This window comes from Mycetomoellerius zeteki, unplaced genomic scaffold (genome assembly GCF_001594055.1).
Source record: "Mycetomoellerius zeteki isolate Tzet28-1 unplaced genomic scaffold, Tzet1.0 scaffold31, whole genome shotgun sequence".
In the NCBI taxonomy this organism is placed as follows: Eukaryota; Metazoa; Arthropoda; class Insecta; order Hymenoptera; family Formicidae; genus Mycetomoellerius; species Mycetomoellerius zeteki.
Window position 1 is genome coordinate 2,317,532 of NW_017257294.1, and position 15,237 is coordinate 2,332,768.

At 32.7% G+C, this 15,237-nt stretch overlaps 2 protein-coding genes across 2 annotated transcripts; one reads left to right on the forward strand and one right to left on the reverse strand.

Moving 5' to 3' along the window:
* Positions 1-19: 19 nt before the first annotated feature.
* Positions 20-6,035, reverse strand: LOC108724770 (zinc finger CCHC domain-containing protein 24). Its single transcript, XM_018451384.1, has 4 exons — positions 5,678-6,035; positions 5,065-5,316; positions 1,515-1,679; positions 20-852 (listed from the first exon to the last, which is right to left on the reverse strand). Exons 1-4 carry the CDS (start codon positions 5,867-5,869, stop codon positions 730-732), a joined length of 732 nt encoding a protein of 243 aa, XP_018306886.1. The 5' UTR covers positions 5,870-6,035; the 3' UTR covers positions 20-729.
* A 4,516-nt stretch (positions 6,036-10,551) lies between these two features.
* Positions 10,552-15,237, forward strand: LOC108724643 (cyclin-dependent kinase-like 4). Its single transcript, XM_018451100.1, has 5 exons — positions 10,552-10,756; positions 10,966-11,160; positions 12,109-12,394; positions 14,014-14,353; positions 14,680-15,237. Exons 1-5 carry the CDS (start codon positions 10,589-10,591, stop codon positions 14,984-14,986), a joined length of 1,296 nt encoding a protein of 431 aa, XP_018306602.1. The 5' UTR covers positions 10,552-10,588; the 3' UTR covers positions 14,987-15,237.

The following is a 15,237-nucleotide window of genomic DNA, read 5'->3' on the forward strand; positions in this document are numbered from 1 at the left end:
AGAAAGTGTGCAATAATATTGTATATAATACTGACTGTAGATGTAACATTGATATCAATATAAACATTAATCAATATATTATTGCGCAATATTGTGAAACAATATTGATTGCGCAGGGATTGCGTGTCGATGCTGCATTTTAACGCAACTCGACATTACTGTAAATACTACGAACATTCATTTGAAATATTTCTTTCTTCCGTCGTTTTTCCCCTTATTTTTCTTTAGAGGTACCTCCTTTTCTTGAGGATCTCTATATTTATTCTTAGCTCTTAGGGTCTCAGAACAGTTTATCCCTGAGAACAATGCCCTCATTTTTTTTACTCGAACAACACACGCCTTTTTCCGCGTGAATACTTGATTATCAAAATAATATTAAAAAACAAAAAATTTATTGCTCACTTGAGTGTGCATTTTATGTCCGTGTAGATAATATATTGTTCAATATATATTATAAATATAAAGCTGCGATTGAACGCCGCGTCTTTGGTCGTCAAAAACCATGCGATAAAAAAATTCTAATTGTAAAAATACATAAAAATATATCATTTTATTTCTCTTTTACTCTCTCTATTTAATCCTGCGAACTGAAATGGACGCTCTATCTATAAGATTCACATCGATGCGTATCGATGCGTTCAAGTGTATCGAGCTGTTTCATCAGTTCATCATTAAACCCTCCCTCTCTTGCAATTAATTGGATCAGCGAGATGAATTGGACGGAATTCGTTAAGTTATTATAGCGCTGCGTCTGCAATAATAGCCCAACGTCTTACATTTCTCGCAGAGATGTTGGGGATGTACCTTGCTCTGGTCGGACACGTCTAAACCATCGGGTTTTTCCAACGGCCTCTGAAAATAATAGAAATGATTTTATTACCCACACTCTACGTTTCTCGCGAGAGATAAGAATAGAAATCTTGCTAGATAATATCTCAATTTCTCACATAAACATGCTCTCTTTTTTTTTTGTTCAGTACAATTTATTATTTTTGTCGTTAATTTAATTGACGTTATTAACTAATTTACATTAATACATTATTGATACCATTAATATTGTTCATATACTCCGATGTGATTTCAATTTTCGAAACTTGGCGATTGCACAGCGAATCTGGGATCGTTTAAAGTTTAAAACATTCGCTCGCGGCACGGCATAGCTAATGTTCAATTATAATAGGAATTTCGCGAACGTTTTTCGGGATCCGTAACGTAACGATTACCGGTGACTCCGGGTATTTCTGCCCACCGGGCAGGCAAAAGAGCGACCGAGTGAGCGTGATTATGCGACTATAATTAGCTTTCGCGTTGGTTTACACGAGATTTCGTTCTCTCGGCCGCGCAATATTTCGAGAGAGCGAAACGGTTCCAAGAGTCGAATCTTTTAGCGAGTCTGACTGGGACTTCGTCGAGGAGAATCGTGACTAATTTTATATTTAACGATTGATCACGGGAAGAATCCGTAACGCGCGGGCGATGAAAGCAGACACGAAGGAGGCGGACTCCTCGCTCACCTGTTTGTGAGGATACACGTTTATGTGACACTTAATGCATTCCTGGCCCATATTGGCCCAGCTGTTGCCCGACATCCATTTGCGCTTGCACTTGGGACATTTGTATTCCCCGAAGCACCGCTTCTTGCCCTGATACGGCGTCAGGCCCTCGCCCTTCGGTCGTGCCTGTAAAAATCATATAAATTATCCTAATTGAGAAATTCATTTTTTTAATTGTATTCTTCGTTGTTGCAGATATCACAGAATGCAATGTGGCAACAACTGGACGATTGAATTAATCGTCGAAAACTGCGTATATACGTATAGGTGTATGAGTGTATATTGACTCCAATTAAGTCGGTGGATGGATCATAAATTTTTGCATATCGGTAGATGTTATTAATAGGTCCGTTCGCATTGCTTGCACTTTTTGCTCTCAGCATCTTTACTTCTCCTCTTTTTAATGCCCGAATATATATTTATGTCATTTTAAGTGAAAAAGTTTTTGGAGATTTGAATGCGAACAGACTTATAAATATCGTAGAATTGAGAATGATAGCGTTTGGCAATGTTGTTTTATTAATAAATTTCATCAAATAATAAATATCAATAAATCAAACAGCAACTATCCAGGTAGCAAATAACACACTTTATTCGAGGGACGTTCTGACGAACATTCTTAAGACATAGGGATGATCTCTGAATGTTCTTTGGAACGTCCCTTGGAGATCTGTGTTATTATATAGGGAATAAGAAAATGTTCAAGACGTATCAGAAGCTGATTCGCAAAACATTTATGGTACTCGTACATATGCAGAAAAGACATTGTTCTTAATTCTTTAAAGTCGGGAATTTTCTAATAAAGAAACTTAAAGACGACATTGTTTTCTAAAGGCTTTGAGGTCGCTGAATTCGATTCTTGGCATCAGGATACTAAAATTCAGAAAATAATCTGATTATTACAGGAAATTCAGTTTTGGGAGATCTTTTTAGTATCGCTAAATTTGAATAAATGTCAAATTTCAAAAAGCTAGTAATCTCTAATGAAGATCATATCATATAAGGTTCAAAATTAAAGTTTGAAAATCAGTACGAAAATCGGTTCTAACTATTTGCATAGCACTTGTAAGCTTCGAATAAATTAAAACTGAAACATGATGTTATTGATATATATTTCACAATTACAAATTCTCCAAAACCGAGTTTCGTGTATATGTGTGTGTGTGTGTGATAATCAGATTATTTTTTTAAATTCTACCCGCCATATTGAATCCATTATTTAAAATTTTTTATTTTTGAATTTAGATTCGAATAAAGTATTATTAAGTTACTTACGAGTATGAGCCAAATTTCATAAAGATCGATCGGACAGATAAAAAGTTTACAAAATGAAAGGAAACAGTCCCAAATGCCAATTCACAAAAAGTTAAAGCTTTCAGCATGAAAATGTTCAAAGGAAGCAGTCTTTAATATAAAAGCAGTTTTTCATAATAATTTAATCTAATTTAACCTAACATATAATTCGTATAATTATAAATATTGTAAGAAATAAAAAGAGAAATTACTTTGTAATAAAACGAATTTTAAAGCTTACCTTCTTTTTTTTATTACGTAACATGATAATATAAAAATTATATATTTTCACTAAAATCTCACAAAAATGAGAAATATAAATGAAAATTCCTACGTATAGCACAACAGCGTGTACAAAGCGCTTTGGGAGCGATCTTGCGACTGCACCTCCTAAAATTGTTCTCAGTTATTATACACTTTCATTAAATATGAATAACTCAGCAGGTCTCAAGTTTCACTGATCAAAAAATGATTACGCACGTGAAAAGTGTTTATACTTCAGAAGCGATTCAGAAGAATTTTTTAACGCAGAAACATCGAGATTTTACCGATATGATTTAAGAAAATTTTATTTGACAATAAAATGAAGAAAAAATTAATTTGATGAAAATTTTTTAAAATATATAAATTTTTAGAATATAATAAATATGAATGTCTTGGCTAGTTTCGACGGTAAGTATATAACATACATATAATAATTACAATATCACACACACACCCTGGTAAAAAAATTTTGCTAAAATTATTCCACGTTTTGGAATACTTTTTAACAAAATTTCAGTATTTTAGAAAAATTTCAGTTTAATTTCAGCGATTTTTAGCTGAAAAATTCATTTTCAACTAAATTTCAGAGAAATTTTAGTTCAATAAATGCAGCTTCAAACGCTTTTATAGCGCTTTCTTTGCAGGCACTGTTGTGCTATATGAAAAGTGCTGTAAACATGCTATAAAACTGCATTTATTCTGCACTGATTGTATGCGCTTATAATGTGCTTTCTTAAGCGCCTTATAAGCATTGTTGTGCTACGTGAGTCTATCACAGAAATTTTATTTACTGTATTCGTAGTCACTATCATGCCTTATCTACAGTAATTATGGATAATAATATATTAAATGACATAAATATTTGAAAATCAAACACTTTTATCTATAGCTTACGATTTCTTTTTTCATTTCCAAATCGTTTTTGCATCATTTATTCTATCAGTAACTTTTAAAAGACATACATTATGATAATTTTTGTATTCTCTACCTGTGTTATAGATAAATAAAAACGTCATCACAATCAGGAGAAGCGACTTAATTGACTCACCCTCATATCGCGATAATTGATCGTATGACGTCATGTGTCTCAGAAATACTGTTGGTTATATGTCAATTAGCGCTCAATTAAGCCATGCGTATATGGCATTGTTTCATTAATGCGCGTCGTTTATGTGTATTGCTAAATTTAACAATGGCCCCTTTCAAATCGTTTCGTGTTTAATAGAGATTTATTTCTGAGTCGTGTCAAGCTATAGAAACAAGAAAGGAGATCTTTGCTTTGTTTTTACATTTATTATTTAATTATTGATTTTTCTGGGAGACGGAAAGAAAAGATTGAACTATCCAATTTTTTAATCGATGTTCTATTCGATGCTCTATCCAATTGATCCATCTCTATGTTTTTATAACAAAGATCTGATAAGATACATTTAAGTCGTGTTGAACGATGTTGATGAAATGTACGATAACTAATCGAAGGTTTCCATAAATCAGATAATAGACTGATTAATTGCATCTTGAAATCTTGAAATCGAATCATATGATGTAACAAGGATTACATTTGATTGCAGTATTATTATTATGTACATTTGTTCACTTCAAACTTCATTTTACGATTGCAATCTATTTATATTTTTACCCGAGATCTCTAGAGATTGTCCCAAAATTGCCAATTCTAATCGACTCCAAATTCAAGAAATCCTACATGATACGTATAATTTTTATCTAAATTTTAAATACGTAATTACTGTATATGTCTAACGTAGTTATTGTATATAATTATCTAAAGTATTTAAAATAATTATTAAAATATAGTTAAAAATACAGAAACTATTTAGTATTTAATAAACAGAAAAATATCGAAGTTTTAAATATGTATTGAAAATTAAGTTCAATGTCATCGAAATATATTATAATATTATTAGAAGAATAATTTAAAGAAGAAATTACCGACCTGCGGGCAATCCTTGATGTAATGTCCTTTCTTGAAGCACAAATGACACAGGTACGTTGACGGCGGTTTCTTCGCCGGTTTCCGGTCGCCTACTACTAACTCGTTAAAGTGTACCGCTAAATCCGCGATACTTTCTGTCCCGCTATCTCTCATGGGTCTGACGGGTCCGGACGGATTCAACGCGTTTTGATGTGGATAAGTCTGTGACGTCGTACCAGGAAAATTGCTCCAAATTGTAGGAAGTAGCTTGCTCTAAAATGTAAACGGATAATCTAGTCTTCAATTTATTAAAAATAGCTCGTTATTTTAAATAAAGTGACTCGGTATTTTAAAAGAGCCTCAAATAATAAAATGCTTAGCTTCTTTTGATGGATCTTTCAAATATTTTTATAATTATTTTTTCAATTGTAAGAGGCTTGATTCTCAACAGGAAATCTATTTCCTATAAAGTTACAGATTTAAGATAATCTACAAATAAATTCTTTGTTTGCTAGGTTTTATTATGCTTCGTATTAGGCTTTGTTTGCTAGACTTTGTTTGACAAGTTAGGGATTGACTCAATGATAAATCCTGATCTTTAAGCGTCCCAATCATCGTGGGGGTCGTGAGGTACCTGATCAGATGATTGCGACGGATTTTGTTCAGTAATGGCCAGGTAGAACCAATTGAGTAGAGGCGGGTAGGTCGATTGCTGAAGAGTCTTTTGACTCGAAGCACTTATGTTGTTGATTGCACCATAACCAATTCGAGTTGAGTCCTGCAACTGCAGACGTTGCACCGCAGGTGTCGAATGACAAGCGGCCATATTTTTATCTAATCGGCTCGGTAAGTTTATCGGTTCCGGATGTCGTCGTCGTCTCGTGCTCTCGACGACAATTTTCTTCGGTAATCGTTTATCATTTCCTTGTCCTTGAATCCGAGCGACGTTCTTTCCATTTAATTCATCGAAAATTATCTCCTCATTAATTTTCCGAAATTAAGGAACGAAATATAAAAATTCTCGATGCTAATGTTTTTAATATTCCTCAATATTTCATTGTGATCGATAATGCGATAACCACTAACGGTTAGGACGAATGGTGTCCAACTTTAGAACTAGTATTACAAATTTTCATAAAATATTATTTACCTAAAATATCATTATCGTTTACGAGACAGAATCATTGATGTTTCGAGGATACTATCAGGAAACCAGAGATATTCGATGAGGAAGGCATCCAAGAAGTGAAAATATTATAATTTCATTGCATTGCAACTTCGGAAATGCTCCAAGTTTCTCTTTTTACTCTTTCCAGAATTTTAACATGAAATTTCGTTGGGTCACGTCAGTCATTCTCTCGATGTAACAGTTCTCGGAAAAGTGCCATCTTCTTCCGAATGGGTTCTTCAAAACGAGTGCTTAACTTTTACGGGGATTGCTTTTACACGCTTTTACGCACATGCTGAACGTATCTCGTCTCTGCATATGTTACCGGGATGTGTATTCTTGTATGCACACATGTGAACATTGCCCTCAAGTTCTTCGATATTTTCAATTCGATACTTTTTGCTCTCAGCAGCCACGGAAGTTCATTCATAAAATATTCCACAACGTCGCATTTATCACTAAGTATATTTGCCCGATTTTTTTGTAATAATCTTGATGTTAGTCCACACAGTAAAGCCTCAGTCGTTAAATTACGTTCTAAATTATTAATGAATCATCATCATCATCATCATCTTCTTCTTCTTCTTCTTCTTCTTCTTCTTCTTCTTCTCGTGAGATCACGTTTAGTGGTTCTACAAACTCATCCTTATAGTTCTGAACCTTTAAAATCGAAAATATATATATTTCTATGTTATCAGCCACGATAGTGAAATTACATGTTAGTGTTAATTAACCCACATGACTCATATCATATCCATTTTCTGTTCAATTACGCACGTCAAAATCACCACTTAAAGTACCTTGAACTAGCATATTTTTAAGCGATCAGTACAACAAACAAAAAGGTTATTTCTTCATTGTTTGCGTACATCAGTCTTCGTCACAGACTTCTACAACTTTCAGACTTCTTTATATTAATAATAGAAGTCTTCACGTATGTACTTCCGAGATCACTGTTTTACTGATTAAAACTAGCTCGACTTTTACACGATTCCCATGCGATCGGCTGAGGCCAAGAGATTCGAGACAGGCCTCAATCGTAACGAGTACGTTCGTTGTCCAAGTACGACGCGTACGCTAAACGTCATATTAACTGAGAACGGATCCGGCGTTGGACGAACGCTAGAGACGCGCGACTAAATGAATGCGTACAGAACGAACGCGTAAAGGCAAGACGGACGTGCACATAGGGAGTGGAGAGAGCTGAGGAGCTCGAGCCCCGCCATGTGGTGCGTCTATTTCCGTGCTTGCTCTCGACCGACACGGCGCCTCCGAATGGATCTCCGACTCGAGCGGGTTCCTTCTTGCTGCTCTTGATTGATCCGCGCCGCGTAACTTCTCATGGTCGTGGCCCACGTGGCTTGACAGGCGCGCCCGTCCACGCGCGATGTCCAGCGAATAATTTAGCTTTAGATGCCTCCTCGTTGTCCAGACTTCCGGATATTCTCCAATGTTCTCTATTATTTCATGCCGACTGCCAAAAGATATGTACACTTTTTAAATATTAGAGAGAGGGGACGATTATTAAAAGGCTCCTGTTCACTTACTACTATTGTCTCAGATTGTGACGTCAGAAGCGAGAGAAACACAATAAAAATTCTTGTAAATTATATACGAATAGAATATATTTCAATAAAAAATATTTAGAAAATTAATAGAATACACTTACATAAAATATATCGAAAACTATCTTCTTATTTTGGGAAGAAATTAATAAATCGTGTTTATATTTCTATATATATGTTATTAATAATTGTTCATATAGTGTGAATATAATTAAATTATTATTATTATTAATTAATATTTCATTTCCAGATATTAAATAACGGACTTAGAGGAGAATTTTTAATATATTTTGCAAGAATTTGTACATTTTCTCGTTTCTGACACTACAATTTGAAATAGTAGTGATGAATAAAGGAGCTTTAATAATTGTAATTATACTCATGAGTAAAATTTATTAGGAAAGTATTATTTTTAATTATTATAATTATTATAAAAAAATTGTGTTACGTGTTATTACATTACGTGTCATCTCTATTATACACCATTTTTATCATTTTACTACGATCACATTAATTCAAATTGAAAAAGATTTTTAAGCCATTGTAGTAAATGTTCTATGAATTAAATAAAATAATTGATAACGATGTATTTTATTATAAACTGTAAATAATTACATAATATGCGCACAATCAGATTTTGTTGCTCGTCTAGGAAAGTTATATGATATAGGATAAATATGTTGTAATACACGTACACGCTTTTATAGTTATATATATATATATATATTCTATCGGTATTTTTACTATTTAATGTTAGAATCGCGTTTGTCGATTGAAGGACCGCTGACTATGCCTTTGGTCACGATACCAAGAAAAGTCACCGAACTCATCTATAAATAAACTCCAATTGCTATTCGCGTGTATCGATTACGCTCACTAAGTTGCGGCAACAAATCGCTATGACGCGAATCTTTTTTGACAAGACAGCAGAGAAGTTGCATTCGTCTGAATGATCACTCGAGTTGTCATCGATACGATCGAACCGAGGGTAACCGTTCCGAAATTCTTGCTTTCATATTTCAATGATATTTTATTCTTTCCAATATTGCACATTTGACATAAAGTTGATTGAATCTTCATTCCGGTAATCCCGTCCTGTTGTGTCGCTCAAGGTATATAGAAATAGACAATCAGGGTTTGTTTTTATCTTAAGGACTGAAACTTATGATCTGAGGAGACATGCGTGCGAATATCGTATCATAAAAAGTTTATTGTAAAAACAACTTACTATTTACAGAGTTGAACCTTCGTCTAGTTTTCTGGCGTAATATTGTGACGATAATAAAAGTGCTGACGGAATTTTAGACTTATAGCGCCGAGTACCGACTTTTGAGGTCTGATACACTTGTCTGATATCGTATTTTTATTGCTGGTAAAGTGGATTCGAGGTATTACGATACCTTTTTGTAATAATTGTACTTGCTCGTGGAATACAATGAGTTGCTCTTAATAGAAATTTTTTGACGGCGCAAATCGCGAAGTATGCTGAGTATATTTTTAATAACTAGACCTGTTGTGAAAACTCTAGGGTAGCAACAGCTCAAAATAATATTCGAGAATTTTAAGAATTTGCCTAATATTTCAAAGATTTTGAACGTTATTCACAAATTATGATTTTGATTTTGTTTTATACTTTATTATATTTCCAGATTTGATTAGATTTTATTAAAAAATTTAGAAGCTTGAAATCTCTCTGTTTTATTATCAAAGTTAGATTATATATGTTCTTGAAAGCAGCTTAAAATGCATGTAATAATTGATTGTGATGTTATCTCCAAGTTTGTTTGATGTATGTTTTCTTTATCTTGATCTTTAAATCCACATTTGTATCTATTTCTATCTTTCATTTTTAGAATACCGATATAATTGATAGCTCTGACACTTTCTCTCAAAGAATTATATTAAAATTTAAAGAATGATTTGCTAATAAGTAAATATAGCTATTTGCGATTATTATGCGTATGACATAGAATAAATAAATATTAATATTAGCATTGATAATATTAATAAAATAAATTATCAATTTAATAATGCGATACTACATTTTCAGCTTTAACAGAAAATTGCGGTTGAATAGTAATAGGCTTATGGTTCAAAAATATAAAGTATATAAAAACGAAATGTATAAAATTTATAAAATTTGTAGTAAGCATAAGATTCTAATTTAAAATGACGATATTTATTTTATGTCCCAGAGATTGCTGTCATTACAGAAGTGTCCTTTTTTCTGATGTTTGACCCCCTATTCCTTTAAACCGGTTCACCTGTGCCTTCATCGAGCGAGGACTACCCCTTACTAATTACCAGCAGATCGATAATCATCGATGAGGGCCGTGCACGAGGCTTTTCGGAGCAGTCCAGGCTCGTCGGCGAGCGAGGCAACATTAAGAATTGTGGTTTCTTCGATCGTATCAAATATACACAAGATTGTGACATAATCGTATCTGTTTGTTCGTATATCTTGTTCACAGCATTTTTTGAATATTTCTCGTAAAAAGATATTAAAATGATAGATTTTGACCGAAAATTGATTAAAATGTGTGATAGGAAATTCCAAATATTTAATACCATTATTTAAAGGTGAAAGAAATTATAAAAATTAATTTAGCTTAGAGAGAGAGAGAGAGAGAGAGAGAGAATTGTTTAAAATTATAATTGTGATAAAAAAATGATTGATTAATTATCATTTATACACAATATCATGATTAATATGCTTTTCAGTGTATAAATCTTGATGAATATAAAAAAGTTTATGATTTTTTGATAACGAAAAAAAATTGTGAAATTTCTCACTGTCAACCTTGCGAGTAAAATGGAGAAATATGAAAATATCGAGATAGTGGGCGAGGGAAGTTACGGACTCGTGATGAAATGCATGCATCGCGAAACCGGGCAAGTAGTGGCGATAAAAAAGTTCTTGGCGACGGAAGAAGATGTGCACATTCGAAAAATGGCGTTTCGTGAAATAAGGATGTTAAAGGTCGGTATTAATTATTAAAATTTTTATTATTGTTAAAGTCTAAGTCTGTGTAATGTAACGAACTGTACGCTCGTTAAATTTTACTCAATTGTTTTCATTCGATAAAAAAAAAACGCTTTATATTTCTTGATATTACTTTATAAGAATCGTTTATGTTTATTACTTAAGATAATATATTATTTAGTATTAAACAGCGTGATATTGTTTAGAAATTACGTCACGAGAATCTGGTGAACATGATTGAGGTGTTTCGCCGAAGAAAACGACTTTACCTTGTATTCGAATATGTCGATCACACTGTGCTCGATGAATTGGAGGAAAGTGAAAATGGTCTCGACTGGGAGAAATCAAGGCGATATATTTTCCAAATACTTCGTGGGTTGGACTTTTGTCATAATCATAAAGTGAGCAAAATTAATAATATTATATTCTTATTACAATTGTAAAAAAATCTTCTCACTGTAATGGCTGTAATTACTTTAATTATGATTACCTTCACATCTCATATTGCTATTTTAAGATATTTTTAGAGTTATATAAAATAAATCTTATTCAAACAATATATATATATATTACTGTTTAAATATAATAAAAGTACAATTATATTTTTTATTAAAAATTGCAATTTATTATAATTCATTATAGTATTAAAAAACAAATCTGCACAATAAAACGTAAATTTTATCATGTATTACATATATTATAATATTCTTATATAACTTAATTTTTTAAAGAATTATGTGAACTTTAAAAGTGGTTATTATAATAAATAATATTCAGATTATATTTTACGCTGAAATTTTGATTAATTTATGCATTTGAAAGACACAAAATATGTATCTGTGTGCATGATGATGTATTTCCGTTTATCAGCAACCTTTGGCAATAAATACTACCTCCGTTACGATAAAGTTCACGGCCGTGACGCTTAAATTCCGAGTTGCAGTAAACCGTGCATGTGTAGTAACACGCGACGGAGTCGGATACTTAATGAATGATAGCATTGTAACAAACGAGGGCAATGGTTGCCGCATTTAGTCGAGCTCGATTCGGAAAGTTCTAGCGTTAACAGAAAACATTACGCATTTTCCCGTTTGCAATTAGAATTTAAATGAGGATTCTACAAACGGCGTACAATCTGCGTCTTATCATGTAATTAACTTGACCTTTTTCCACGAACAGTTCATCCTATTTTGATTCTTCTGCTTTCAGAAATTTAAAGATTTTTTCAGCCACTTTTGCAACAAGATTCGCGTTCGTTAAATTTTCTATCAGTCTCGCAAAGGTTTAATTATAACGTTTTCTTTTTATTTGTCTGATTTTAATGAGATAGAAGGTTTTTCTTTCGACAGATCATGCACCGCGATGTAAAGCCCGAGAATGTGCTAGTATCACCGAACGGCGTGATTAAGCTTTGCGACTTTGGTTTTGCACGGTACATCACCAACGAGTCTTGTACCGATTACGTGGCGACGAGATGGTATCGCGCGCCAGAACTCCTCGTCGGTGATTCCAAGTACGGCAGAGAGATCGACGTCTGGGCGGCCGGGTGCATCTACGCCGAGATGGTCACCGGCCAGCCTCTCTTTCCCGGCGACAGTGACATCGACCAGTTGTACCGCATCACGAAAGTCCTCGGTGAGTTGAAGAGGATGGATGATGAATCTTGTTAGATAACCGAAGAATTGATAAAATAGTTTATTAATTTTAGAAATTATCTCATATTTTTATTTACAATAATATAAATATTGGAGAACATAAAAAAAGATAGGCGTTTTGTATTTTTGAGACTTTTGTAAATGATACGGATCTTTACATTCTTTATCTTGTTGTTGGACTTACAATTTCAATAGACACTTAATTTTAAAATAAACAATTACACAACGCTCAGTAATTTGCACAGCAAACAATTAATTGACGACCAATAGACGAGCATATAAGAATCTTATGAAATGCTATATAAATTATTTCTCTTTAATCAAAAATATATAATATACGTTTCAACTCACAGAATCTTCTTCAGTATAAACAATTATAATTAGTTACATTAATATATAATAAATCATTATTCTATGCAATAATCTACCTTAAAGTGAATCACTTCTTTAAAAAACCTGTGATCTCTCAATTCTTGAAATCTGTTATATATCCTATATTTTTTAAAAGGTGAAATGATTATGCCACACCATGTCCAATCAATTGTGTCAAAATAGAAAATCTCGTTAAGTCCTTTGTATGATGTCATGATGTAAAATAATGTTAAATATGTAAATTGAATGCTTTAATGTGTAAAAAAAATATTTATCTAGTCAAAATGTAATACTTACGGTTATAGTGTGAAATAATCTTTCTTCGAAAATTAAAATAAGTTCAGTATTAATAAATTCTAACTGACGTGTGACAAGTCTCAAAGGTGACTGGCATATAACATGACGAACATTCTCTATATTATGTTATTAACAATAGTGTTTGTAAGTTATTTTCAATTCATATTATCGATTTAAACTTGATTCGTTATTGGTTACATATGAAAGTTCTTTTAATATATCTAAATATGAACTCTCCAACAATTCAGTATCTTTCATGCAATTGATCCCATTACTTTGTTTTTTTATATGGATCATTTCTAAAATTAGTCTTTTATTATAATTGTGTTCTACATTATCTTTACGTTTTCCCAATCAAAATTGTGATTACTTCTATTCTATGTTTCGAGATAACTGAATGTTTTGAAGAGTCCAATTTTATATTATTTATATGTTCTCTTTTATTCTAGTATTTAATTTCCTTTTGGTTTGTCCCACATACGAACCGTTACAATTCTTACAATTAATTTTACAAATAACATGATTCTTTGCCATTACATCTTCTTTGTCTTTTTGTACTTTAAACAATTTATCAAGTTTATTCAATTAATTTTAAAATATATTATTCATGCACAATTTTTTTGGTAAAAAATTATTGTAATTTGATTAATTCCTAAATTTGCTTTGTTTAATTTAATATTTCGTTAAGTGCGAGTTGCTTATTTACTGTTAAATTCGTATAATGTCAAATTATATCCAACTTGAGTTATTTTTTATCAAATAATCGTATAATTTTTTTATGTTTGAGAGAATTATACATATACGATTAAATTACTAAATAATCATAAAAATGGAGCACCTAATCATAATTACTTTACCATGCAATTACAGTCACAAATACCAAACACTTCTCTTCGAGAATTATATCTAGCAATATATTATCAAAAACAGGTCCTCTTTACAAACAACCGAACGGTAGTGGTAAACATATACTCCGACACACGAAACCTGATGAGTCTGTTGGTTTAACGCGACCTACGGGTCTTCGAAATCTCTTTCCAACGTGGAGCTCGGTGGCGGTCGATTTTTTGACGCAATGTCTTCGTACGGATCCTGCTGTCAGACCAAAGTGCCTCACGTTGCTGCAGCATTCGTTCTTCTTGCAGGACAATTTCGTCGACAGATTTCTCGGCGAACTGCAGCGACTTGTCGCAAAAGAATCCGCGATAAATTTGCTCGGAACAAAGAGGGCGGAATCGTCTTCCAGGATCTGCCGTAGCAGCATCGGAAGGTTAACTTAATGATTTCTCAATTAATTCAACTAGACACGTTGATTAGCTTAGATAACAATTAAATAGTAACTTTTATTTATATTAATAAAAATAAGTTATTAATTCCAGTAAAAATATTTCAATAAAAATATATATAACGTATTATCATTAAATATTATAAAAATTCTAACAGAACTTTAGAATACATAAAACTGTAAAGTTATGACTTCTTTGATATATTCTTTTCATATTTAGATTTTATGTTTTTCTTTTTTACAATTAACTTGCATTTATTTTAATAATTAAAAAATTTAAATAATAATATAAATTAAATTTCGCTTTTTAGATGGCAAATGACGTTGATGAAAGAGAGGCGGAATAACAATACGGAATCTGAAACCATGGAAAGCGAAAATTCGCCAGAAGATCGTCGTGTTAATACAAATGCCGCGAGTAAGCTGCAAATAAACCGACCGCGCGAATTGCGTTACTTCGGACCCGTCTCGGTAATACCAAACACCACATATATTCGACGGCTGGAGCACAAAGGGCTTCTGATTCCTGAATCGAAGGGCTGTGTGTTGCCAGCTCTGACATCGAAAACGAACGCCAAGAGGAAAAAGCTTGATCTGCTTGGAGTGAAAAATCGTTGATCATGCTCAATAAAGAGCACGTTTCTTTTTTGCAATGCAATATTAATATCGAGGAAGGAACGAGAGAGAAAGCTGTACAGAGAAGCTCATTATGCGCGAGACGTGGAGCGTGTACATATCTTATATTTTACATCTCTGTAAATGAATAAATGTAAATGTTAAATGTCGATAGTATGTTTGTAAGATGCGATTTATTCGCTGTAAGAAAGAGAATAAACACTGAGAAGGTTTCCTTTTATTTTATACCAAGT

What these genes read in the sequence shown, in the direction of transcription:
- LOC108724770 (XM_018451384.1), bottom strand. Translation starts at nt 5,869, where the DNA reads ATGGCCGCTTGTCATTCGACACCTGCGGTGCAACGTCTGCAGTTGCAG. An exon ending in CGTCGCAATCATCTGATCAG is followed by an intron (nt 5,317 to 5,677) that starts GTACCTCACGAC and finishes TTTACATTTTAG; the next exon opens with AGCAAGCTACTTCCTACAAT. An exon ending in ACGTGTATCCTCACAAACAG is followed by an intron (nt 853 to 1,514) that starts GTGAGCGAGGAG and finishes TATTATTTTCAG; the next exon opens with AGGCCGTTGGAAAAACCCGA.
- LOC108724643 (XM_018451100.1), top strand. Translation starts at nt 10,589, where the DNA reads ATGGAGAAATATGAAAATATCGAGATAGTGGGCGAGGGAAGTTACGGA. An exon ending in CCGCATCACGAAAGTCCTCG is followed by an intron (nt 12,395 to 14,013) that starts GTGAGTTGAAGA and finishes TATCAAAAACAG; the next exon opens with GTCCTCTTTACAAACAACCG. An exon ending in TGCCGTAGCAGCATCGGAAG is followed by an intron (nt 14,354 to 14,679) that starts GTTAACTTAATG and finishes TTCGCTTTTTAG; the next exon opens with ATGGCAAATGACGTTGATGA.